The sequence below is a fragment of the Pleurodeles waltl genome, chromosome 5 (genome assembly GCF_031143425.1).
Source record: "Pleurodeles waltl isolate 20211129_DDA chromosome 5, aPleWal1.hap1.20221129, whole genome shotgun sequence".
Lineage (NCBI taxonomy): Eukaryota > Metazoa > Chordata > Amphibia > Caudata > Salamandridae > Pleurodeles > Pleurodeles waltl.
In genome coordinates this window covers 1,550,495,893-1,550,522,037 of record NC_090444.1, presented here as the reverse complement: position 1 = coordinate 1,550,522,037, position 26,145 = coordinate 1,550,495,893, and the positions used below count along the sequence as shown (strand labels likewise).

At 43.9% G+C, this 26,145-nt stretch overlaps 1 protein-coding gene across 2 annotated transcripts in view; it reads right to left on the bottom strand.

Annotated features, from left to right (window-relative positions):
• Nucleotides 1-7,071: 7,071 nt before the first annotated feature.
• SNTG2 (syntrophin gamma 2) overlaps nt 7,072-26,145 on the bottom strand; it is a 2,000,310-nt gene continuing 1,981,236 nt past the window's right edge. The window contains exon 17 of one of the 2 annotated variants that reach the window (XM_069235852.1): nt 7,072-7,333. In XM_069235852.1, coding sequence (XP_069091953.1) covers nt 7,202-7,333 — 132 coding nt within the window. In that variant the 3' untranslated portion in view covers nt 7,072-7,201. The remainder of the gene's footprint in view (nt 7,334-26,145) is intronic. The other variant, XM_069235853.1, reaches the window with a different exon arrangement.

Sequence of the window (26,145 nt, the reverse complement as noted above, 5' to 3'; positions counted from 1 at the left end):
CACCCCTCACTGGCAGTCACCACCCCCACATCCATGCACACGTCTCCTGTGTCCTCTCCCACTGTGTCTGTGCCCCCTCCTCCCAAAGTACACAAACGCAAGCACTCAGACACCCAACAGCCATCCACCTCACAACAGCATCCAGCCCATGCACCTGCACCCAAACACAGCAGACTGACACCTCCTACAACCACTCCCTCTTCCTTCACTCCCAAACCTTCACCCTCTTCCCGCCCTAATGTCCCTAAGAAGCTTTTCCTCTCTGCTGTTGTCCTCTTCCCTACCCCTCCCCTCATCCTTCAAGTTGGGCCAGGGTGGTCAGAACCCAGTCGAGCACCTCAGCCACCCAGTCCACGGCCACAGTAGTGTTGGCAGCTACTGCAGGTTTGGAAAAGCTCCAGGGGACCAGCCATCAGCACTGACAGTGTGCCTGCACCAGCTGCCAAGGGGAAAGGCAAGAAGGCACCACCAGCTGCCAAGGGGATGGGCAAGGAGGCACCACCAGCTGCCAAGGGGAAGGGCAAGGATGCACCACCAGCTGCGAAGGGGAAGGCCAATGAGGCACCACCAGTTGGGAAGGGCAAAGATGCACCACCAGCTGGGAAGGGCAAAGGGCCTTCCCCTGCAGGCAGCAAGGACAGGAGGCCTGGTGGTGGAACTGATTCTGAGCCCCCAACAACAACCATGGCGGTTCACCCATCCGTGGATGCAGGGGAAGGGCTGGAGCCTCCCCCCACCACTGGCATTCTCGACAACAGCACCGCCACCAGCACCACTGGCTGCAGCACTGCCAGCAGCAGCAGCCCCACTGTGCAACCATCTGACGTTGCAGGGGAAGGGCTGGAGCCTCCCCCCACCACTGGCATTCCCGACAACAGCTCCGCAACCAGCCCAGCCACCAGCACCGCCACCAGGACCACTGCCTGCAGCACTGACAGCACTGCCAGTAGCCCCAGTGGGCAGCCATCGGAGGCTGCAGGGGATGTGCTGGAGCCTCCCCCCACCACTGCCAGCACTGCCAGCAGCCCCACTGGGCAGCTGTCTGAGGCTGCAGGGGATGGGCTGGAGCCTCCGCCCACCACTGCCAGCACCAACACCAGCCCTGCCACTGCCACCACTGAGCAGCCGTCACCGCCATTGGGCAGTGTGCAGTCCTGCCTCCATGTACTGTAGTGCATCCTGTACCCTGCAAATCCTGTGAGTGTGACACCCAGGTGAGAGACTGTGACCTTGAAGCTGCATCACAGGGCACAAAGCCCCCTCCAGAACCAGTAGAAGAAACCATCCACTCACCCTCTCCTTGCTGGCGTTGGTGTTCATAGCATAGAAGGAGATAGACAAGCATGGGGAACACCTGCAACTCGGGCTCCATGGTGACGTGGTTCTTCCTTGTGTCTCCAAGGGTGAGTCCTTTGCCTTCTGTGTACTGTTTCTGCTGTGCTTTTGATGTTGTTGGTACCACCCTAGAAAAGGTGGCAGATAGACCTGTTGTAATAGTGTGGGCAGTACATTGTCTTCCGCCTGGCTGTTGGCGGTAACCGCTGCGGTGCTTGTTGCTACCACCGTGGCGATCAGTGTGTTAAAGTGGCTGTCAGTGTGAGCGGTTTCCGCTGTGGTCATAATTCCATTTTTGTTACCACCAGCCTGTTGCCGGTATTACCGCTGCTTTATCACCAACTGCCAGGGTTGTTATGAGGGCCATAATGTCTTCCAAACACTTCTAGGTTACCTTACTGATTACTGCAAAGAAGTAGAGCTGCAACTAATTCACTGTGTTAGTCTCCCAGGCATGCTATTTATTTGGACCCAAATTATGCCACATGTATTATGTTATGTTAAGTTATGTTATGATGTTTTGTATTGTGGAAGGCTCACCTGGAAAGGTATTCTGGCACTGACAAAGGACCTGAATGGGCTGAAACATGATGGAAGTTACTTGAAGAGCGAGCTATTCAGTTTCTGGAAAAATTAAAGAACTGAGAAGGTGGCTCTCATGTGCAGGGGCAGGTCATTCCAGTCTTTAGCAGCAAGATAGGAGAAGGCATGGCTGCTGGATATGGTTATATATATGCAGCGGTGTGAAGGGTAAATGCTAGGAGTATGGCTGAGCAGAGATGTCTGATATGTTTATGGCAGTCTATACAGTTATTGAGCAAGTTGGGGGCCAATGTTGTGTAAAGCTTTGAAGGTGTACGTAAGGAGTTTAAAGAGCGCTCATTTGTGGACTGGGAGCCAGTGGAGTTCTTTGAGGTACAGGATGATACAATTGCAAGGTGGCAGTTTAACGGTGAGCCTGGCTGCTGATTTTCATATGGTCTGGAGTGTTCTGGTTGTTGAATGTTGATTCCAGCAAAGAGTGTGCTTCTATAATCCAGCTTTCTGGTGATGAGAGTTTGGGAACAGTTCTGGAAGTGTTGGTGAGGAGCCATTTGAAGATTTTCTTGAGCATCTTGAGTGTGTAGAATCAGGAGATAGAGACTGGATTCACTTGGCTAGTCAGCGGTTAGTTGGTTGTTGATTAATATTCCAAGGTTCTTTGCATGGGTTGCTGGGAGAGTTTTGTGTCTGTGTTCAGAAGGCCACCTGGTGGAGCACCAGAGTGGGTCATCTTCGCTAAAGATCACTACTTCTGTCTTGTCTGTGTTGGGCTTCAGGCAGTTAGTTTTCGTCAATCTGGGACTTCAGTCATTCATGCAGAGAAATTGGTTGCAGTGTTTGGCATCTTGTGGGAGGGGGAGAGTATGGCCTGGGTGTCATCAGTGTAGGATATGATATTGATTCCATGGGTGCAGATGACGCAGGAAAGTGGGGTCAGACATGAGTGTTGAACTGATTGGAGCTTGGTGAGGATCCTTGTGAATCTCTGCAAATGAGGTTTATGGCATCTGGGGTGAAGGGGGAGGCTAACCAACTGGGTGGAGCCTGTCAGGAAAGAGCAAATCCAGCAAGGTGTGGGTTCTTGGATGCTGGCTTCATGCAATCATTGAATACGGATGAGGAGCACTATGGTGTCAGAGGCTGCAGAAAGGTCTAGTAGGATGCGGGCTGAGGTGTCACTTCTGTTCATGATCATTCAGATATAATTTTTTGCAGTGATTAGGGTGGTTTTGGTACTGTTGTTGGGCCTGAATGCAGATTGAGTGGTATCAAGGAGGTGTTTTTTGTTGAAGTGGGAGGCTGCACATTTGTTTATCATCTTTTTCATGACTTTTGCCGAGTAAGGTAGCAGAGAGATAGGCCAGTAGTTGTCTAGCGTCTTTGACCTGGTGAGAGGTTCTTGAGGAAGTTGGAGTATCATGGGGTGGTTCTAGGTCTCCGTGTAGGTAGATGTGATGATTGAGTGTTGGTTGAGATGGGCAGGAGGGATGCAAGGGTGTAAGGGTCCAGTTGGGGCTTGAGGTTGTCTAGATGTTGATGATTTTTTTGTTGTAGAATAGAGACAACCGGTGCAATGGTCCCCAGAACAGGTTACACTGGTGGAGCTTGATGCCAGAGAGGTAAAGTCTTTCTCAATGGAGATATCCTTGCCACTGCTGGTGCTGCTTGAGTGTCCCATCCGTCAAACTCTATAAATTGGACACTGTTTTTGATTTGTAAATAATTGTGCAAACTTTGTAAATGGTATTTTCACTTTAAATGTGGACATTAACAGATATTTTGCATGATTTTTAGATCGTCAGGTGGGTATTTATTAGACCTGACAGCCTTAGGGTGATCATCCCTCAACTTTTTGCCTGCCTCCCTCCACTTTTCTGACACTGTTTTTGCTGGTTTTAGGGCTCTGCACACTTTACCACTGTTAACCAGTGCTAAACTGCATATGCTTTCTCCCTTAAACATGGTAACATTGTTTCATTCCCAATTGGCATATTTGATTTACTTTAAGTCCCTAGTAAAGTGCACTACATGTGCCCAGGGACTGTAAATTTCATTCTACGAGTGTGCCTGAAGCACTGATTGTGCCACCCACAAACGTATCCCCTTAAGCATGTCTCAGGCCTGCTATTGCAGGGCCTGTGTGTGTAGTTTTACTGTCACTTCGACTTGGCATTTACAAGTACTTGCCAAGACTTTAATTCCCCTTTTATTAGATATACGTCACCCCTAAGGTAGGCCCAGGTAACCCATTGGGCACGGTGCTGTGTAGGTAAAAGGCAGGACATGTCCATGTGTGTTTTATATGTTCTGGTAGTGGAAAACTCCTAAATTTGTTTTTTAACTACTGCGAGGCCTGCTCCTTTTATAGCCTAGCATTAGGACAGCCCTCATGTACTGTTTGAGTGATAGATTCTGATCAGAAAGGGGTAACCAGGTCATACTTAGTATGGCCAGAATGGTAATAGATAATCCTGCTTAGTGGTGAGGTTAGATTTTATATTACTATTTTAGAAGTGCCACTTTTATAAAGTGAGCATTTCTCTGCACTTACAATTCATCTGTGCCTTACAGCCTGTCTACAATCATCGTCTGGGCTGGGCTGGTTGACAGCTTCCTTGTGCATTTTATCCAGAGTAGACAACCACAAACATAGGATACTCAGTCACACCTGCATTCATCTGCATACTGAATTGGTCTTCCTGGGCTGGAAGGTTGGAGGGCCTGACACTTACATTTCAAAGGCTAGTGGCCTGCCTTCACATAATGGACTGCCAGACCCCCTACTGGGACCTCGGCAGACAGACCTGTATGGAAAGTGGAACTTGTGTATTTCAAAACCACTCTTTGAAGTCTTCCCCACTTCAAAGGCATTTTTGGGTATATAAACTGGGTGTCTGACCTCACCAACTCAGACACTTCTGGACCTGAACGTGCAACCTGTCAAGAAGAATTGCCTGGCTGCCCAAGGGACTCATCTGGGCTGCTTTGCTGAGAAGAGGTTTGGAAAAATGGGTCAAATACTGCATTTTAAAGCAAACTTTTCGCAAAAATCTGCTAAAATGTATGGCCTATAAAAGGGCACTCGTTAACTTTACTAGTCCTTTCATGGTGTGCCAAACCAATGAAATCGGATGTTCCACAGACGTTGATGCAATTTTTATCAAAATGTTATATTGGTGCCCCATATTCCGAAAATAACCTTCATTGTGCCAGAATTTTGCCTTGGTGCCCACTTACATCAGCAATTGTGTCATATAGTGCATTTCAAAGCAAACTTTAAACCACTCCTGCAAATTTACTATTGATGATATCCATGTACAATGGGTGATCCTTATGTCAAAACTTACCTCTAATATGATAGGGCCACCATTTTGTAAACGTTGACCCCCTCGTATGTGTCAAAGCAGTCCTCTTGTCTACCCAAGATCAGCTCCATTGTGTTAGCTCCAGCATTTTGCCACAGGTGCCCCTTATCAAGAATCACCTCCAGTATGCTTGTGTCAGTCTTTTGGATTGGATATGCTGTATATCATGTAGTAACCCTAGTATGTAAGGTACCTGTCTCTTAATAATTGCCTCCAGGATGCCAACACCAGTATTTTGCCAGGGCCAAAAGCAGACTTGTAAGCATAACACCACATTCTGCTCATTTAAATTGATTAACACTCATTCTCGCCTACTCACTATTACTCAGCCATTCTCACTCAGTTGCACTTATTCCTTCTCACTCCCTTACACTCAATCCTGCACTCATTCATATTGTCACTCAGTCTAAAACGGATTAACTCATACCTGCTTACTCACACTGACTTGCACTCACTCTTACTCTCTCTCCATCATTCTCACTCACCGTACCTCACTCATATTCTTTTACTGACTGTTAATTTCATGTATTGCCACTCCTATCTCTGACTGTCACTTTCACTCAAACGCACATTCTCAAATGCACAAGCACTTACACATGAACGCTCCCTCTCTCACACAAACTCTCACACGCATTACCTGATGCTCCAGTTTTTAATGCACTGATAGTGAATAATATACAATTATTAACTATTAGTGTAATTAAAAATTAGCCGAGAAAAAGGTAAACCAAGTCACCCCCGTGTTCTTGGCACTCGCCTCTGAGGCAAGGGGCGCACAGAAAGTGTTCGCGGTCTCAGCTACAACCCATTGTGACGCCTACACGATGTCAATGTGCATATACCTCCGATGCTGTACTCATCTACGGCAGTGTCTCCTGTCTTTCTCTTTCACATACTTTTGTGTGCAGGTAGTTCCTCAGGAGTCTGGCTACATATGTTCCTTTAACCTAGCCCTTCTGCTAACCCCAAAGCTGCATTTTGCACCACCATAATAATTTATACACACGGAAGTTGGAGGGAACACGTTCACAGCCCCTGCACCGTAGCCCTTTAAAGAGATACACATCTCACTTTACGTTAGTTTTCTAATACAGGCAAAAAATGGATGAAGGGAAGAAGCTGTCAGTAGAGCAACAAAGGTGCACTCCTCTGCCAGTGTAGGCGCATAAGGACATTATCTGTCTTTTAAGCAATAAGATTGTGCAGCTATTGGGGCCGTCCAACAGCTATCAACACGCGCATGACCTAGTTTTCAAAATGGTAAGCTCTACCGTGGAGTGTGATGTAGATTTGAGTGCTGTCAGTATATGAATGGAGAGCAGACCATAGGACGCATTAAAGGTGTGATGTTGATTTTGTATGAGCACGTGCTCCTGCAACTCCATCTTTTTTCAGAATTGGAACCTCGAATTATTAGTTTTGTGACTAGAACCTCAAATAGTTATTTTGAGAAAATAATAAAGGTCAATAAAATAGACCTGCATTTTCTCGACACCAGACTATAGCCTACCGGAAAATCGTTAAGATACACATACACAAAGAGGTATAGATTTACTAGATCTCACTCCACACCTACTTCCCTTGATGATACAATGGTAGTCAGTACTGTGGATTCCATATAAGTGTAGGTCGATGTAAAGAACAAACTCGATGTTTTGGTCAAACACCTTCAAATAATCTTAAAACCTGCATTAGCCTGGGATCCCCGAGGAAGGTTCCTGAAATGTCTAGCCCATATATCAAAAATAGTTGATTGTACTGAAGGTCCATGTATAAGTAGGTAATATTAGGCATAATGCGGCAGAAAATGTTAGAATAAGTATTATTTGTACATATTTATTTTATCACGAATGATATACATTCCGTACAAAAACGTTCAGAATTGCAGTACTGTGGATGAAAGAAATACTTCGTTTTAAGAAAATAAGTTTTTCTTCAATTCCTTCACGAGAGCATCTTCAGTTGGTCTTAGTAGGTTTCCTCGCAATACTTTGGCTCTCTACAAACACAGGATCAACTGATGCCACTTTTGCAGCTATAAATGAGTGGATACAATGGAGGACAGCTGTGAGGTCTTGAAATTCAAGTTCCTGAAAGACAGAAAATGAAAAAGTGAGAATAGGCAAAGCGTCTCAACACTAAGCGCTTTTTGTTTGAAATGAACTAGTACTCGGCCAGTGACACAGCTTTATTTCAATCGAGAATTCCTTGCAGCTATTACAGGAACACAAACACGATTAACGGTTTCAGTTAGCTCATCATTGGTGGCATGCATAATGCATAACATAAAGTCTAAAAAGTAATTGTGAGCAAAAAACATACAATCATGTTTACTCAGATTGTCGAACTATATTACATAACAGTTCAGGATGGAAACACCCCCAGTGATAATTACATCTAACAAAATAACTACCTGTTTGATAAATGACCCTATGGATTCAGCATAAAAAGAACTGCGTATTAATATTCACTTAGAATGAAAGAAGACTAAGCTCATATTCATAAATGTATTACTAAATAATGATGGCTAATGAGATTAGGAGCAGTAAAGGCCATTTCATGCATGGCAAATAATTTATAGCCTGCCAATTGGAGAGAGGTATATGAGATACTAAACACTGTTATAATGCATTTTTAAGGCTATGAACATTGAGGCCCATGTTTATACTTTTTTTGCGGCGCAGTTACGTCATTTTTTGATGCAAAAGCGGCACAAACATACAAAATACAATTATATTTTGTACGTTTGCGCAGCTTTTGCATAAAAAAATGACGCAAATGCGGCGCTAAAAAAGTAGTTTGTGCCGCTTTTGCATAAAAAAATGACGTAAATGTGGCTCAAAAAAAGTATAAATATTGGCCTGAATTTTTCTAAAATCACCATATGCCTGTTTTTTTGACAGTTGGTGTCAGCAAAACGAAACCACTATGGTTCCTGCTGACTGATGGCATATTTACAAGTCCTTTGCGCTGCCTTAGCGCCACCTTAGGGTCACCTTAGTGTCATTTTTTTACGCTAAGGTGCTAAGGTGCTAAGGTGGCACTAGAGTGGCCTTTTCCCTGTGCCACATCATGCATGAGCCAGGCATAATGTATGCCAGGGGGGTGTTCCCCCGTTAGGAGGCCTGATAAAATGGCACAGTGAAATTTACAACATTTCACTGCACAATGTTTTCCGTTGCTAAAATGGTGCATCCATTTAAATCAATGTGCCTCCCAGTGTTTTGCTGCACTAGCATCAAAATTGTTGATGTTAGTGTAGCAAAGCGCCACCATATTGGGCTAACGACCGACATGGTGCACCGTATTGTAAATATTGTGCAACCATGGTGTCATTAGGTGGCAGTAGGGGCACACAGGAAAAGTGGCGCATCGGGACCGATTCGCCACTTTCTTGTAAATATGCCCCTGAAAGTTTTGGAGAAAAGTGCAGAAGGTCCATTTTATGGTCTGCCGTGAAATGGGTAGGAAACTCAGAACCTGCTGTACTAAGGGCTGTTCACTCACAAAAAAGAGCGTGCTGTGCAACGCGCCCGACTTTGCAATTGGGAAAGACCAAATGGCATTAGACTGAAATGTTATTAAAAGCCTCAAATGTCTTTTTGACTCAGATAATTACCATTGAGATTATATGAAAATTACAAGGTAAAGGGAACCGCAAAAAGCTGTTCGCCCTTCTTTTTTATTTGTAAAGGAATGCATCGGTGATTTCTGACTTGTGATCTAGATACAATGAGCTGAAATACTTATTAATGGTCCTTGTCAGTCAGTTGCCTTTAAACTAGTGTACCGTGTCTGAGAGGCGGATTTCACTGTAGAAATGACACCTGTGGGCCTTGCAGTAAACAGTGCTCACCTGGACTGCTGCATGAACCCCTTAAGTATCTTTTACAAAGTGAGTCTTTTATGACATTAACATAATACTAACACTGAAATAATATACAATGCAATAATGACTATTTGCAAGTGCAAATATGGACGTACGCTCCCCATTATGGCTTCCATATCTGCATTTGTGGCTGGTTGATCGCACTGAGGAATCATGCTTCATTAATATTCTTAAGATGCTATGAAAGATCTTCATGGCTTCCTGAGAAAACCAGTAAAACGGTTAAACAGGACTTGCTCACCAGCAGACTCAACTGTGGCAACACATTCTGTGCAGGAATCACTAATAAGCTACTGAACTGGCTACAGACTATACAAAACACAGCAGCAGAACTCATACTCAACCTACCCCACCGCACTCACATCACTCCACACCTCAGAAAACTGCACTGGCTCCCAATTTACAAACACACCCTATTCAAACTGTTCACAAGCACATACAAAGAACTACAAAACACTGGCCGTGCATAGCTAAATAGCTGCATACACTTCTATACTCTTCCCAAGCACATCCACTCAGCTGGACTCCTACTGGAAAGCATACTACTCATCTGCAAAGCCACAGTTGGAGTCTGCGCTTTCTAATATCTCTTCCCCAAAGCATAGAACAAGCCTCCTTCACCTCATCAGTTTCCTTTTTGCTTCTCAATTTCGACAAGAAAAACATCTCTTCAGTTAACTGCAGCAGGAGACAGCTGCCTGCCCACCTACTAAGTACCTGGTTATCCTTATGGGTGATTAGTGTACTACACAAATACACAGTACAACAGAACAGAAGATATCATACATGGGGTACGATTTCTGTGTATTCTTGTAGCTAGATCTTTTGTGCTGTGCTTGATTGTTACATCTGAAAGTGCACAATAACTTGGCAGTTTTATTGCAGGTGCTCTGAAACATAAATATTGTTTTATATGACATGCTCATAGCAGAAGAGTCACTTTCTGATTTCTGACCATGTAATGCTATCTGTAGTTAACCACCAACTCCATCCAGACCACTGACTCAATTTTGTGCTTAGCTTAGATTCAAACACCGTCACATTGGTGGTGCATGTATTTTTCTGTGCACAGTGTGTTAGTGGATTTTTGCTTTTCTCTCCAGGGAAGGGAACATAATGTGAGGAACGAAACCTTGATAAGCCTGTACATGGTTGAGAATGTTTATGGTAGAGAAGGGTACAGCTTGGTCTTGGAAATACGTCTTGGGGTTTGGCCAGTCTCTAGCGTGTTTTTTCAACACTGACCTGGTATGCCTCGTGCTTGAATTTCACAACTTACTCAATGGGAGGGGGGTTTCTAGAAACTTCCTTTTAAGTTTGTTTAAAGTTTATAAGGTGGGGAAGCTTGACACTGAGGAGAAGGAACTCATCTCTGAGGGTGGACGCAATGCTCAGAGTACCCCTATTGAGGTTTTTCTCTTCTGTCTAAGCTGTCATGGGTTCCACAGCTTGACTTTGGAAGATGAAGGATGATGTTGGATTCGAGCCCCATGGTGATGCATTTTTAATTCGTAATATCTAGCTTAATTGTGTGCATGCATAAATATACGTAGTCAATATATATATTCATTGTTGCTGTATTGCATTTTCTTTGATTATTATTATTCTACTGCTGTGATTATTTTAAGAGTTGCACTTGTGTTGCTGCATTCACATTAAGTGCTCACGTTATTATCTTTGTGTAACCTGGGAAGTGCCTTAATAGATTCATTACTCAGACTAAGTGTGCTCCATTTCTTGCATTCTTTAGCTCAGTTCCCTCTCAGTCTGAAGCAAAGCAGAACAGACCACCAAAGCATCCAAGACAAATCAGCCTTGGAGCAGCAGTATGAGCTTAAACAGGTTTCAGAAATACTCACTACAGTGGATCTATATGATGGCTAATCTAGAAGTATACTATATAATTCAGACATAGAAAGCGAAACATGTTAAAGTGTAAATTTAGCAATTAAACATTAGGGTTCTGTGAGTTACTTTTCTGAATGAGTATCCATACTTCTGCATTCTTGATATGGACTGCCTTCAATGGTTATATGCAACTAATATTAGGATTAGAAGATTGGAAGAAATAATGATGTATGCTACATTTATAAAACAAAGATTCTTCTATGATTTGTCCCTGACAGAGATGTTTGACAATCATGTTAGCATGCAACTTTGTTGAAAGTTAACTGTGCAATAGAAAACCATATCTGAGTCTTGTTTAGGGACAGCCACCCTGTAGTTTGATCAGAGCTCCTATCTCTACACCCCCAAACACAAGTTCTTCAGCCTTACTGTCATTAAATCTTGTCTTAACCAACTGAGTTACATACACTCTGATAAAGCCAAAAGGCATAGATTAACTCTGAGGAATGTAGACTTAATTTTGTCATCTGGTGTAACAATGGGTTGTATGTAATCTGCATGGGTGAGTAGTTAAGATGATAAAAATAGGCAATGGATGACTGTACATATTGATAAACATAGGGGGAGGGAGGAGGAGGGATGAACACAGAAGTAATTTACACTTTATCCAGGGAAATATGGGCAGGAAGTATACAGCACAAGTATGATCCTTTAAAATGGATGGGGACACCTACATGGTAAATGTAAAAGACCCTTTTTACTGTTTTATTAACTTTTGTTTGTGTTTATTGCTTTTACATTTGCAATCATGAAGCATATATCACAATACACATACCTTCTTATATGTGGAAACAGAGCTGCAAAAGCATATAGAAACAAGAACTCAACCAGTTACAATTTGTCCAGGTCAAAGTGCACAACTTTGGTCCCATATGTTACAATATTTCCAGTTTATTCAGCGAACCATTTTGCTATTGATGATGAAACAGAGCTGCATGGCCCGGCTGCTTAGATTGCTGTTAATTAATCCAAACAAATCAGTGCTAATCAGCTGACTAGGATTATACTAACTGATTTCAGTGCCCGAATACCTTCCTTGATGAGTTGTGAGCTATGCAAATAAATGTAACTTAATGTAGCATTTTGTGCCAATAGCTGGGAAGAGAAAGACCTGGAAAAGACTGAGTACTTACTTGATAATTTCTTCATATTCATGGACATATTCTTAGGGCCTCATTATGAGTCTGGCAGTTGGACAAGCCAACTGCCAGACATGTGGTGATGAGACCATCATGGAGCTGGCGGTCTCCACACTAGCCCCATTACAAGTTTTCACTGGGCTGACTGGCAGAAACCAATGTTACTATTGGCTTAAAAGTTCAAATCAAATGAAAATATTAAGTGTGTAACTTACAGAGCGAGACTACTGCTAATCAGTCAGAATATTCCATGAAGATGAAAGGCAAGAGCATTGGGATAAAGGTTAGCAATTATGGGCCTGATTTAGATCTTAGCGGTATTACCTCAGTCCCGTGATGGCAGCGGACCCAAGTACTCTGTCAATTCAATGGCATTTGTACTGCCGTATTTAGATTTATTGCAGCTGAGCCGTTGACTGCCACAACGGAGTGCTCTTCCTAGCCGTCAGGCTGATGGGCCCCCAGCAACCATACATACATGTCACAGTTCTGCAGGTGGTGTATTGGTGGCAGATAGCTGAGGGATGGAGCCCGTTGTGGAAGTCAATGCACAGTGTACAATGTCAGTGGCTATGGAATAGAGGTAGGTTACACACTCACACTGTACCTTAGGTATAGGTGTCCACCTGCACAACACATTACACAACACACCACATACACACTATTATCTATTGCCATACCACCACAACACAACATGTACATGCAGAAAACACACTCTACCATACATCCATGACACAAAATATACACACCCTGTTGATACTACACTCACATACAACACAGCCACAACAACTAACACAACTACACACTCATCAACACAGATAGTCACAGAAGAGCACAAGTACACATATCACAACAATGGCCACTACACAACAACACTCACCTAAATGTTGTACACAGTAACGCAACCGAACATACACAACAAACATCAGACCTGCATGCAAGTGGCACACATACTGATACACCCACATCACCCACTCAAGCTCCCTCTACCGCAACTGGCCAATCCACTCACACACACATACATGCATGGACTCACATGCACAACTGGAAACAGAATATTACAGGTCCTATTGCAATGTGCACACATGGTCATAGCTGACAAGTGTGATGCTATTTTGATTTTGGTGCAACCATTAAATTGGTAATAAATACTTACACCAAACTAACAATTATGTATGTGATCGATTTGTGTGTCTGACACAGTTGTTTTCCAGACATACGCATGTCACAAGTATAGGATGGATTTTCTAACAGCGAGACCAATTCAGCCAAAATCTAACTCAGGCCCTTTGCTGTCAATCAACTGGATTAAGGTATGTAAGATGGAGAGTCAATTATAACGAGTGATTTTAGATTTGAAGTATGTTTCATTGTCTATGTATACAAGATGAAATTCAGATTTAGGGCTTGATTTAGATCATGACAGCGCAGCGTGAAGGCAGTAATACTGCCAAGATCTAAATCAGGCCCATAGTTTGAGACATTAGCATCTTTGATTACAGCTTTCTATAGTTTAGACTTCCATGAAAGACTAATATACTTTCCCAGTATTCAAATCTCACTGAAAGTCCATCACTGAAAAACAGACTTCTGACTCCAGTTGGCACACAAGACTACTGGCCTGATTTAGCATTTGGCAGAGAGGGTTGCTCCATCACAAATGTGAAGGATATCCCGTCCACCCTACTACAATTCCATTATACACTGTGGAACTTGTAATACGTTGGAAGGGATATCCGTCACGTTTGCGACAGAGTAACCCCCCACCAAACTCTAAATTAGAGTCCTAATTTTGGAAGAACTGACTTGGAGTCATTATGCTCAATATAAGAACACTAACTGTGTTAACAAGCCATGGGAACTCACTGGCTTGACTGAGCCTACATGTGTTAAGTGGGTTTCAAATAACCTTTTTCAATAATGCACTTTTCAGATTCTCTTGGAGCAACTTATAAAAATCAGATGTAACCTACTAAGACTGTTGAGGACATTAAATCCACAGAGATAGATGACTGTTTGATTTCAAAATCAAAATATTGCTTCTACAAATATTTGTGTTTTCTGCATCTCACTTGTGTATATAGGCCCATATTTATACTTTTTTAGCGCCACATTTGCGTCATTTTTTGATGCAAAAGCAGCACAAACTTGCAAAATACAATTGTATTAAAGCCTATCTGTGATATCTAATTGTAGCATGGCCCATTTGACATTATGATTTTTTTGGGGTCAAGTAAGTAGTTCCCAAACGTACAATGAGAATAAGGCACACCTTCATCAGAAGTGCGGCACCAGCTCTATTTTTGGTCTTCCAGAAAAAATGAAAGGCTTTTCATTTAAAAAGAGAGATAACCAGCTAAATTCAGATCTACTTCCTTATTAACACCCCCAACCTTACTCTCATTCCTCCATACAAGAAAAATAATGAAGGTGCACCATTCAACACCAGGATATGGCATGGCCTGCTCAGGTGCAACAAATGTGCACCCCCAAATGTGATCCTACTCACCGAGCCTAGATGGGTAGTTCTTTGGCATTTACCTACCTCATACCTTCCCTGTGCAATGATGCATATGGAGATTTACACATTATCATAAAAAGCTGGAAAAATGATAAAAATCAAATAAAAACAATAAGAAGTCACACAATCTAACAACTTCTTTAAAAAGCTATTAATCATTGGACATACCAGGCTATTAGATTACATCTGAAAATAATGAAGGGCAGGTCTACTTGCTTTGGAAACATTTAAAAAACACAAAACAGACTAAAGGGCACCAATGTTTGCAAGGACAGCAGGTAATGCAGTAAGAAGCCAGCCAGCACTTGCAAAAAGTAAATGGTAGATAGTGCTTACAAAAAACAGGTAACCAAGTATTCCCCTCCTGTGTCGAGCCTTTTTTTTGGCTATTTGGGGCAGTTTGCGCTTAGGCCCTCATAACCTTTTCTCCACATAAGCTACCCGTGCCAAATTTGCATCCTTTTTTTCCAGCATCCTAGGGATTCTAGAGGTACCCAGACTTTGTGGGGTCCCATGAAGGAGACCAAGAAATTAGCCAAAATACAGCGAAAAGTCTGTTTTTTTCAACCAAATGGGAAAAAAGGGCTGCAGAAGAAGGCTTGTGGTTCTTTCCCTGAAAATGGCATCAACAAAGGGTTTGCGGTGGTGAAATCACCATCTTCCCAGCTTTCAGGAACAGGCAGACTTGAATTAGAAAACCCTGTTTTTCAACACAATTTTGACATTTTACTGGGACATACCCCATTTGTAAAAATGTTTGTGCTTTCAGCCTCCTTACAGTTAGTGACAGAAAAAATGATCCCTGGCGCCTAGAGGTTTCTGCCCCTGGGGCAGATTGGCCTCATAAAAATAGGCCGATCTGCCCCCAAAGTGGGGCAGAAATGGCCTAAAATAAATTTGCCCCCGAGGAGCGACCCTTGCTTAAGGGGTCGCTCCCCACCTCTAAAAAAAACAACAAAACAAAAAGAAAAAAAAAAATGAGCCCTGGTGCCTAGATGTTTCTGTCCCCCCATCCTTGTGGGGGCAGATCGGCCTAATAACAATAGGCCGATCTGCCCCCAGGGGTGGCAGAAAAGGCCTTGAAAAAAATTGTTTCCCTGGGGAGCGACCCTTGCCCAAGGGGTCGCTCACCTTATGCCAATTTAGGTATATAAATAAATCCCTGGTGTCTAGTGGGCATTTCAGAAGCCAGATCGTGAAGCGATCCAGCTTCTAAAAAGCTCTGAGAGACTTCAAAAGGAAGGAAATTCCTTTCATTCCCTTTGAAGCCTCTCAGGCCCCCATCACATGATTGGAAGAGAAATGCTGTGCATTTCTCTTCCGATCGTGTTGGAAGCTGAGCCTACAGCGCGATGGGGAACTGGTCTCTGATGAGGACAGCGTGCGAATGTGCTCTGATGTCACCAGACGTCTCTGGGGGCGTCAATGGGGGTTGGGGGGCTGAGGGTGGAAGGGGAAGGGCTTCCCCTTCAATCCCTGCCTTGGGGGGGTGGGAGGGAAGCCCACGGAGGGAGCACTAGTGCTCCCTCCGAGCTCCATGCCAACGACGTAATGGTTACAGGAGCACTGTGCCGGTGGACGTAACCGTTACGTCCCCGGCAGAGAAGGGGTTAAACATATTCTTTTATATTTCTCTGCATATAAATGCAAGACAAGCATTAGGATGATGTGACTGATGCAGACACACTAGGTGATGACCAGGAGGGGGCCCCTGACCTCGGGGGTGGGGGCCGCTTTGTTTAGCAATAACTTACAATTTAAAAGCATCTGCTGCATCTAGCTTTTGGGCAGCAATAACAATGTCAACTCCTGTGATTAATGTTCCTGCTGAAGAAAGAGATCAGAGTTTTGTCTAGAGGCAGTTTTGACTTGCCATAAAGTAGTGCAAAGGGGTAATATGCCTGCTGCTATGAACTGATTTGTATTTTAAGTGGATAGCTGAGTGGATTAGTAAAGCCAGCGTTTATCAATACTTTAAACCAAATGAAATGTACATGCGAGAAGGACAATGGAGAGATGAGGAGCACTTTTGCTGGTTGGCAGTAACGGAATCCAATGAGGAGGTCTTTGGGGGGGGGACAAAAAAGAGTAAGTGACACCAAGACCTAGTTGGCTGACCTCCTGATCTGAAGCATCAGGGACATAATAGGACACAACGTCCCCCCCTAAGGTCAGTGACACCTTCCAGGTCTGCGCCTCCAGTGAGGACTCACCGGTCACACCATCCAAAATCCAACCCTGAGATGCAGGTCCAGATCTTCTCACCGAGGCATGAGGGAAGCAGGGCAGCAAAGCAAGGCAGCAGGTCAGCAGGTCAGCAGGACAGAAGCCCAGCAGAGTGGCAGTCATTTAGCAGCACAGCAGTCCTCCACAGGTCCAGAATTATATCAAAGGTTTGGTGTCCGAGGTCCTGTATTTATATCTACCTGTGCCTTTGATGTGGGGGAGAAGCTTTTAGAGGTTACCCTCTGAAGTCCCCAGGTCTCCTGCCTTCTCTGTCCTTGCTCCAAACTATAGGGGATATGCAGTCCTTTGTGTGGAGGCAGGACACAGCCTATTCAGGTGTAAGTGGGACTGTGTTCAGCTCCTTCCTCCTATTCAACCAATGATGTCTCATCCAGGCACACTTAAGCTCTCTAGTTTGTGCAGCTGTCTATGAGGAATAAACAAAGCCCAACTGTCAACTACACCCAGTCATGTGACCCAGGGACAGGCTACAGGCACAGAATGGCTAAGCAGGAAAATGCCAACGTTCTAAAAGTAGTATTTGCAAAATTGTAATTTGAAATCAGACTTCACCATAAGTTAGGATTGTCCATTACAATTCCAAATACACCAAACATGAACTGGTCACCTATTCTCATTTGGAAATTATAGATTATTAAATGAATAAGGTAACTCCAATGTCATCATATGGGAGAGGTAGTCCTTTGCAGTAGTGAAAAACTATTTTAAGAGTTTTTCACTACCAGGACATATAAAACTTAAAATTACATGTTCTACATTTTAACTACACTACACTCTGCCCTTTGTGCTGTCCCTGGCCTGGCCTAGGGGTGGCATATATATTAAATAGGAAGGCTTGGGCCGGGAAAAAGGTTTATTTTGACAGGTCAAAATGGCAGTTAAAGAACTGTACACACAGACAGCAATGGCAGGCCTGAAACATGTTAAAGAGTCACCTATGTGGCTTGAACAATCATTACTGCAGGCCCAATAGTAGCGTTTAATTTGCAGGCCCTGGGCATATGTAGTGGCGCTTTATTAGGGTCTTACAAGTACATTTAATGTTCCATTCAGGGATAAGCATGTGCCACCTTACTAAGAGGAGAGAACACAAGCACTGGTTACCAGTGGTAAAGTGAACAGAGTCCTAAGGGTAGTTAAAACAAGATCAGACAAGAATGGAGGAGGAAGGCAAAATATTTGGGGAAAGACCACCCTAATGCTAACAGTTTCAGCAGCCTGATTTAGAGTTTGGCAGACAGGTTACTTCATCACAACTTTGATGGATATCCTTTCTGACATATTACAAGGGCTAGTGGTTATAATGCAATGGTCATACCGCTGACGGGATATCGGTCACAGTTGTGACAAAGTAACCCGTCCACCAAACTCTAAATCAGGCCTTTAGTCTCTAAAACGGACATCGAACTTTTCTACCTGGGCAAGGTTGAAGGCTGGATCCAACTAAGTGCTCTTGAAGCTGGTTAGCCATTGGATGTGGTCTTGCTGAAGAAAATGGTTTTGGTGGGAAAAGCTCACAGTAGAAGAAATACAAATTCAGTGGCAGTGAAAGACCTTGCATTGGACAGACATGTCTCCATCCAGTCAACATTTCTACTTTCAGACAGTTTGTTTTATAGAGCTAAATATCCTCAAGCATGAAGGTGTGTCCAATGATGTCACATTGAAGTTGGACACCTTTACAGCTCAGTCTCACTAATGCTACAAAGTCCTGAAAATTAAAAAAACACGAAGTCCCAACATTTTAGTGTTCCTGAAGCAACTCCTCTTGGCCACTTAGAAGGCTCCCTGGACCCCTGGACAGCGAATAGGGCCAGGACTCACACCAACTGAGGGCACTAGCAGGGTCCAGAAGGTCATGTTGCTCCTGGGCAGCTCAGCACTTCAGAAAAAAGGCATCTTACAGTTTGTTGTGTCCTTTAACCACACAGAAGGTGTCATAGGTACAAGTGGGATCAGGTCTATTCAGCAGGTCTAGTCTTCTCCTGTTCTTCTACGTATCTAGAGAGTGTTCTGATGAGCTGTGGGTGAAGTGCCACATTTGTAATATTCAGTAGCCAGTGGGAGGATTTAATTTCTAGACACTCCCTAACCACTACTGAAAAAGTTCCCAAGGGCAAATATTCCAACTTTTGCAGCATATCCTCAATTTATTCTAAATACCCTTCAAGACAGCTCAGCCTTTTGCTCCTGGAGGTAGCATGTGTGCCAGCCTGTGTGTGTTTAGGAAAATGAACAGTGCCCTCCTCCTCAGCTACCCCAAACTGACTCTGGGACCAACATCCCATTCTACTAGCTGGTGCCAAGTTGACTATAGATATTCTAGGTTCAAAGACTTCTCTTCCCCATGTCTGATTTAATTCTGAACTTTAGTTTTCTCTCAGGGGAGAGCTACAGCCCTTCACAGTGAAAATATTTGTTTTTCTCAAACTTTTCATATTAATTTTTCAGGCACAGAGATTATGCATAGCAAGATAACAGGGCATGAGACCACATTTGAGGCATAAATGCCAAAGTCCAATACAGCATCATACATAGTGGCCTGCCAGTACACAAACACTTCAAAATTGAGGAGGCTTCAGGTTTCTTCCAGCCAGCTGCTGTAGGCATCTTAGCCGCTCCTAAGCCCACTCATAAGACGGATTGGTCTCCTGCTGTTTGATGTTTAAGGGATGTATCACGCAGCCCTTGGAGGACAAATTCTGGCATGTAGGGCAGAGGGTATCCTAAAATCTGTCTCATCTGTGCTAAGATCTCTGTCCAATTATGACATATTGCTGGGCAATCCCACCAGATGTGCCGGAAATCACCCAAGAGCCCTCATTCCCTCCAATATATATACAATTTTGCTGGGTATGTTTTATGACATTTTGCTGGGTTTAGGGTCCAATCGTACAGAACTTTATAGTGTGCATCTCTAACACCCACTGAGCAAGGGATATCATTCCAGAGTTTCCACCACTGGTTCTGGGTAACTGACATCCCTAAAGGATGTTCCCAGAGAGTCATGTGTCTAGGAGTGGTAGTGCTAGCACTGGATGCTAGAAGCAAGTAGAGGAAGGAGATACATCCCCGGGATCCTGCAGGGTGGCACACAAATTTCTCTGTGTGAAGTAGATCCCTGTTGGTTGCTTGTGTACCTCAGGTTACACTGCCCAGTGTTTTAGTTGGGTGTAGTGGAAGAGCTCTCTGGCTGGTAGGTTAAAATAGTGTCAGCAGTTGTCAAACATAAGGATTTCCCACCCCTAAAAAGTCAGAGATGGTAAGGCAGCCTCCCTCTCACCATAAATGAAAGCCTTCAGGGGTTAAAGCTGGTGTAAAAGACGTGTTGTAGTGTGTAGGGTGAGGAAAAGCTTGTCAGGCCATGTAAATGGGTTGCCCCATCCCAGGCTTTCAAAGTGGTTCTAGTCACGTTGCTTTAATAGGCTTTGCCCAGGCGATCTGACTTAGATTTCCACAGGAAGTCCCACATTTTTCTTTTGTTACTGCCCTGTCCATTTGTAGCTAATGTTTGTCGGATTCATTCAGGGACCATTTCATTATGACTTATAGTTGTGTCGCTTTGTAGTAAAGGGAAAAGTTCGGAAGATCAGGTCCTCCTGATTCTTCAAAAAGTGTCAATACTTTATTTGGTAATCTGGCACCACTGTTTTACCAAATAAAGGCAGTAAGCATGGAGCCGAGAGTAGAGAAAAAGTCCAGGTCCACGTCAACAAAAAGGATTTATGGAGGTTAACCTTAAAGCCTACATGGGCTCAAATGCTAGGGGGTTCTACTTGCAGGGTTGTCAATGATGTTTGGGGGGAAGTAAGAGTTAAAAGGACATCACTGGCGAACAAGGATATTTTATGGTTTATTCAGCCAAAAGGCAAACCCTGGATGAGGGGTGAGGCCTGTATTCTAGCCGCCAGGGGTTCAATGCTAAGGGAAAATAAAGGGGGTGAAGGGGACATCCCTGGCTTATGCCCCATTTTAGTGGGAAGTAGTCAGAAGCGGTCCCATTCACTAATACCCAGGAGCTGGAGTGAGCATAGTTGGCCCGGATCATCGCTATGAATTTATCTCTAAATCAAAGTGAAGGAGTGTATGAACGAGGAAGTTCCAATTCGCCCGGTCAAATAGTTTCTTGAGGTCTAACATCAGTAGCACAGTTGGTATCTGTTTCTTGGTTGCTTTCTCCATCAAGTGGATCAGGCTTCTTCGATAGTCAAGGGTATGTCGTCCTTTGATGAAGCCAGATTGATCCGGATGGATCAATTCTGGCACGATATCTTCCTACCTGTTAACTCGAATTTTGGTGTACAGTTTCGCGTGAAGGTTAAGTAGTGCAGTCGGTTGATAAGATGCACATTTGCTGTGGTCTTTCACAAGTGTTTGAATGACAGATATCAGGGCTTCTCCCATTTAAAGGGGTCACAGCTTGTGTCTTGGCTAATAATTAAAAAGGGTAGTCAGATGTGGTACTAGGTCACAACTGAATGTCTTTTAGAGCTGAGCAGCAAACGCATTGGTTCCTAAGGATGTATGCATTTTGAGGGAGTCTATCGCCCTTTGGACCTCTTCATCACTAATGAGTTCCTCTACAAGTTTGTGCTGAGTAGGTCTGACTCCAGGTAGATTCCCTTTCGCCAGGTTCGTTAGTTTTTCAGGGTTGTTTGTGGTGTCTGAAGTGTAGAATGTTTTGTAGAAGGTCTGGAAGGCTGTAGCGTTCCCGTATTCCAGATGTACTAGTTCCTCATCAGTCCCCGAATTGGATCTATATATTCCTTTTCTTGTCTGGCCCGAAGCTGCCAGGCTAACTGGGTGACCACCTTGTTACCCCATTCATATATGGTTTGCTTGAGGTGTAGTAAAGTGAATTCCCCCTATTAGTGTATACGGTTTTAAGTTTTTCCCTTATGGCTGTCACTTTCCTTTGAAGGGTAAGAGTGGGCTTGACTTTATGAGCCTGTTCAGCCTGAACAGCTCTTTCTCTAATTCCAGTTATTGTCTAGTTTTCTGCTGTAGCAGAGACGTCATGAGTGAGATACACCTCCCTCTTACTACTGCCTTGAAGGCATCCCAGGTGATGGAGTGGCTAGTGTCCCATGTGTCACGAATCTGAAAGTAGTACCTACTGGTTTTACATGTTTTGTCTCTGAAGAGACAGTCATGAATTAGAGGGTTTGGGAAGAACAATCTGCGAAAGGAGGGCTTCTGACCTTGCCAGTCTAAAGTGACCTTAACTGGGGCATGACCAGAGATTGTGATGGGGTAGATGTTGGCAGCTGTGATGGTATGTTTTAAAGCTTGGCTGACAAAAATGTGATTGAGTCTGGAGTAAGTACAGTGGGAATGAGATAAGAAAGTGTAGTCTTGTGTTATCAGGTGAATCGTTCTGCAAGCGTCAAGTAGTAAGGCGGTCTCAGCTCTTGTTTCACAGACATAGTAAAAGTGCCTGTATGTGTTTTATGGGGGGTGTTTTGCCTAGGTTGGGTTCCCAGATGAGATTAAAGTTGCCCAAAACTACAATACCCCCTCTGCAAACCACCCAAAATGGGAGAGGTAAGAAAAGAGGAAATCTGCTTGGCCCGAGTTTAGGCATAAATTGTGGGTTTTGTAAATGTATGTCCTCTATGAAAGTCCTTAAGCATGAGTATTTTCCCTTCATTATCTGACTCAAAGCACATAATTTGGAGTTTTTTGGATGACTGCAAAAGCAAGGCCACACCCTTGTGTTTAATACTTGCCGGCAATTTGTAGATCAGTTGGTAAGACTTGTGTTTTAGCCTATGGTCTACACTATATTTGAGGTGAGTTTCCTGCAGTGCTATTACATCAAAGCATCTGTCCACTACATATTTCCAAAAATTGTAGCATTTGGAAGGGGAGTTAAGGCCTTTAATATTCCAGGAGATAGTGTTCAAAACCATAGGGTCAGTATGTACGGGTATCGTGTTTGAGGCTCGGGTTACAGAAGCACTGATTGTGGCTGTACTTCGTCCACCGTAATGTCACCTGCCCCATCTGTCTCAACTCCTCCCCCAGCCCCCACCTCCCTCCACCCACTTTACTTTCATTCATCTCTGGACTTGCAAAAAAATAATACAAGTAAATGATAAAAACTTCCCAAAGGGAGAAAAACGTATCACAAACCACATTAGACTTGAAATCCTTTGCCCATGTGTGCTATTACACTCTGCAGGTTTAGTTGACTGGCATGAGTGAACAATGCCTTGCTGTTAGATCAATCCCTCTCAAATGTACCTAAAGAAGTATACCCCTAAACAATTCTAGTTCAGGCCAGCTTCTCAGTTCATGGTCATAGCAGATCCCAGGGGCACAAAAAAGAGCAGTTCTTGGCGTTGTGTCCAGAAGTGAATCCAGTGTTATTCCCTGGAACCCTCTCAGTCAGCGCACAGAAGGGATTTATGGTGATCAAACTAAAGTGTTTTATTTGCAGTGTGTCTCCCTTTATATTGTGTCTGCCATTGTGATTCTCTTTTGGTATGCACATGATCGCCGGCAGCACTTCCATGTGCTGCCGTAGCTAGGCCCAGCAAGGTTTGGCATCATCTAGGTAAGTGAGGTGGTGCAGAGTATTCTGGTATTAAAAGGCTATGCCAAAGGTCAGGGGTATTTTACGTGCTGCTTGTGTCGTCGGTTACAGGTTTGTATTGCATATGTCTTGCTATGGTGGCCGGGGTGATGTCTTGGAAAAGAGCGCTTATAGCTCCTTGAAATAAAAGTGGGCCATGTTTTTCAGGATGCCTGAACAATCAGTTCTTTAGTCTTGAAGGAGTGCAGCTTGTTAAGATTGTCTTTAGGGTGTATCCCTTCCCCAGGCAACTATGGACCAACCACATGAGCTCTCTCCAATCTTATTTATACATGGTCTTGTCCCAGGAGAGCCAAGAACATGTCCACACAAAGGCTTTCAGATATGGGCCCTCTATTCCTTCTTCCAGACCTCGAATTCAGATGTTGTCTCATCTGGAGCGAGTTTCTAGATCTTTGCATCTTAGGAAGGCCGTCAGATGTGGCATTCATATATGTTATATTTTGGTCTCTGGCGGGGTCACTCTCTCGTCAAGGTCATGATATATTATTTCTAGATCAAGTTTGCTTGTGCCCACTGAGTCTCCATCAGGAAGTAATGAGGAAAGCTGGGAGATGATGTCTGCTCTAAGTGTTTACAGAAAGGATGTTAAATCTGCTCTCATTTCTTCCCTGAGTTCCTCCTTAAAGTCACAGAGAGAGATCAAGAGGTTGCTTTTGTCAAGGACATTGTCACACAGTAGTTTGGAAAAAATAATAAGACACCAAGTTGGATTGTATCCTCTTTGGCAGCATATAGGCTGCATGTAGCATATGGCTATGGGCGACTGAACAGGGGCTGCCTATAGGCAATACGGGAAAGTGCAACCAAGAGGACCCTTCAGGAAGAGGTGAGGTGCAGGTCAGTGCAAATGGTGGCAGGCCATTGTCGTTAAATCCAGTAGTGTGGGTTAGGCTATTAAATGGTTTGTTATGAACCAGCTGTGTGAGCTAGTCACGTATTTCAAGGCTCTGCAGTCTCCTGTAGGGAGATGACAATAATATGGCAGTCAGGAAGAGGGTTCAGTCTCGCCACAGAATGACCAGGAGCTCGTGGAGGATCTTGATGCCGGGTTAGCAGTTAATACACATGGCATGGTGATCCCATAACTGGGCTTACTCTCAAAGGGAGGTAATAAATGGTCTTCCCAGCCCGCAAATTTCTGGGATCGGCCACACCTGGTACAACATGGAGGTCAGGCTAGTGGCGGTCAAATGCATTTAATGTCGCTCCTGTAGGCATCCACTGGATGGGGTGCTGTGATCAGGCCATCGCAGAAGAGTGGCTGGGGCCAAGTAGTGTGTGTCAGGCCCATTCATGTAGGCTAGGAACGAGGAGCATGTAACGCAATGATGCAAAGGAGTGGTTATTTGCAAGGGAAACATAGAAGCCATGCAGACAGGGTGCCAGGGTCAATTGGGTAAAGGCAGTATATCACCTTGTTATGCAGTCATAGGGTTGTAATACACTTATAGGCTGCAGATGCCAGCATGTGCGAGACTCTTTGAGCACTGGCTGCCATGTTGAAGCCAGGCAATGGCCCGATCGGGCACCCGGTGAGTCTCAGCAGTGCCCGCCCCTGACTCCCCAGTCACTGTCTGTAGATTCCCTTGATGTCGAGAGGATCCCCCCATGTTGAAGGTGTCTCAGGTGATGTCCTCCTCCTAGTTGCAGCCGCAAACCAGCCCTGATTGGTGCCTTGTTTCCACCATGTGGAGGGACAGCAGGGAAAGCTTGATGTCACTCTGGGTTTTAAAGACGATTATCACAGCTCCGGCATCCTCAGGGTTTCCCCTGACCCATTCTGCTGCATGGATGATAAACTGGTTAGCCTAAGAGACTATTAATCGACAGACCTGCAGAGCATAGAGCAGAGTTAATGTGGATTACATCCACACAGCCATGAGGGTTGGCTACACCTCCTGTAAAAATACTTTTTTGGCCCTAGTTACTGTAAGTATGTGCCAATGTTAAATTCTTGCACTCTACTACCTTTAAATACTAGGCACCCTAACTTACAAAGCCTATTTAAGCATGAAATATTTAACATTTAAACATAGGGTTCTGCCTGTTAAAATGGGTTGTTTTGAGAGGTTCACCCGCATGTTTGTCAAGTCTTCTTTGTCAGCCTAATTGATGGCGTAACGTGTGCTGCAGTCCACAGGTGACATTTAACTTTTTCATGCTATTGGATTAGCAGTCAGTCAAAGATCTTTGTTTCGGCATTAGGCCTAAAAGCATATAAAAGCCATAAAAGGTAATTACATTAAAAACATAAAAGATATAATTGAAGATGACCGAACTTATTGCTTACATCTAAAATCAATAAACACAACCTTTCAGAGAATTGTTCTCCTGTATTCTGTAAACGATAAATACGTTAAAACAGCATAAACAAAAGTGTGGCACACTGCAGCAGACCGGTGAGATTCATAGAACAGTCTAACTGGGGAAGTTAGGCTGGTGTGAATATGTTATATATCAAAAAAGAAAAAAGACACAATTGTCGGGATTATGTGGGCTGACACACACTGTTTATCTGATCCTCTATCACCTTTCAGGCAGACGTTCCCCATAACTAAAAGCAATAAATGATCAAAGACGCAATAATATAATGTAGC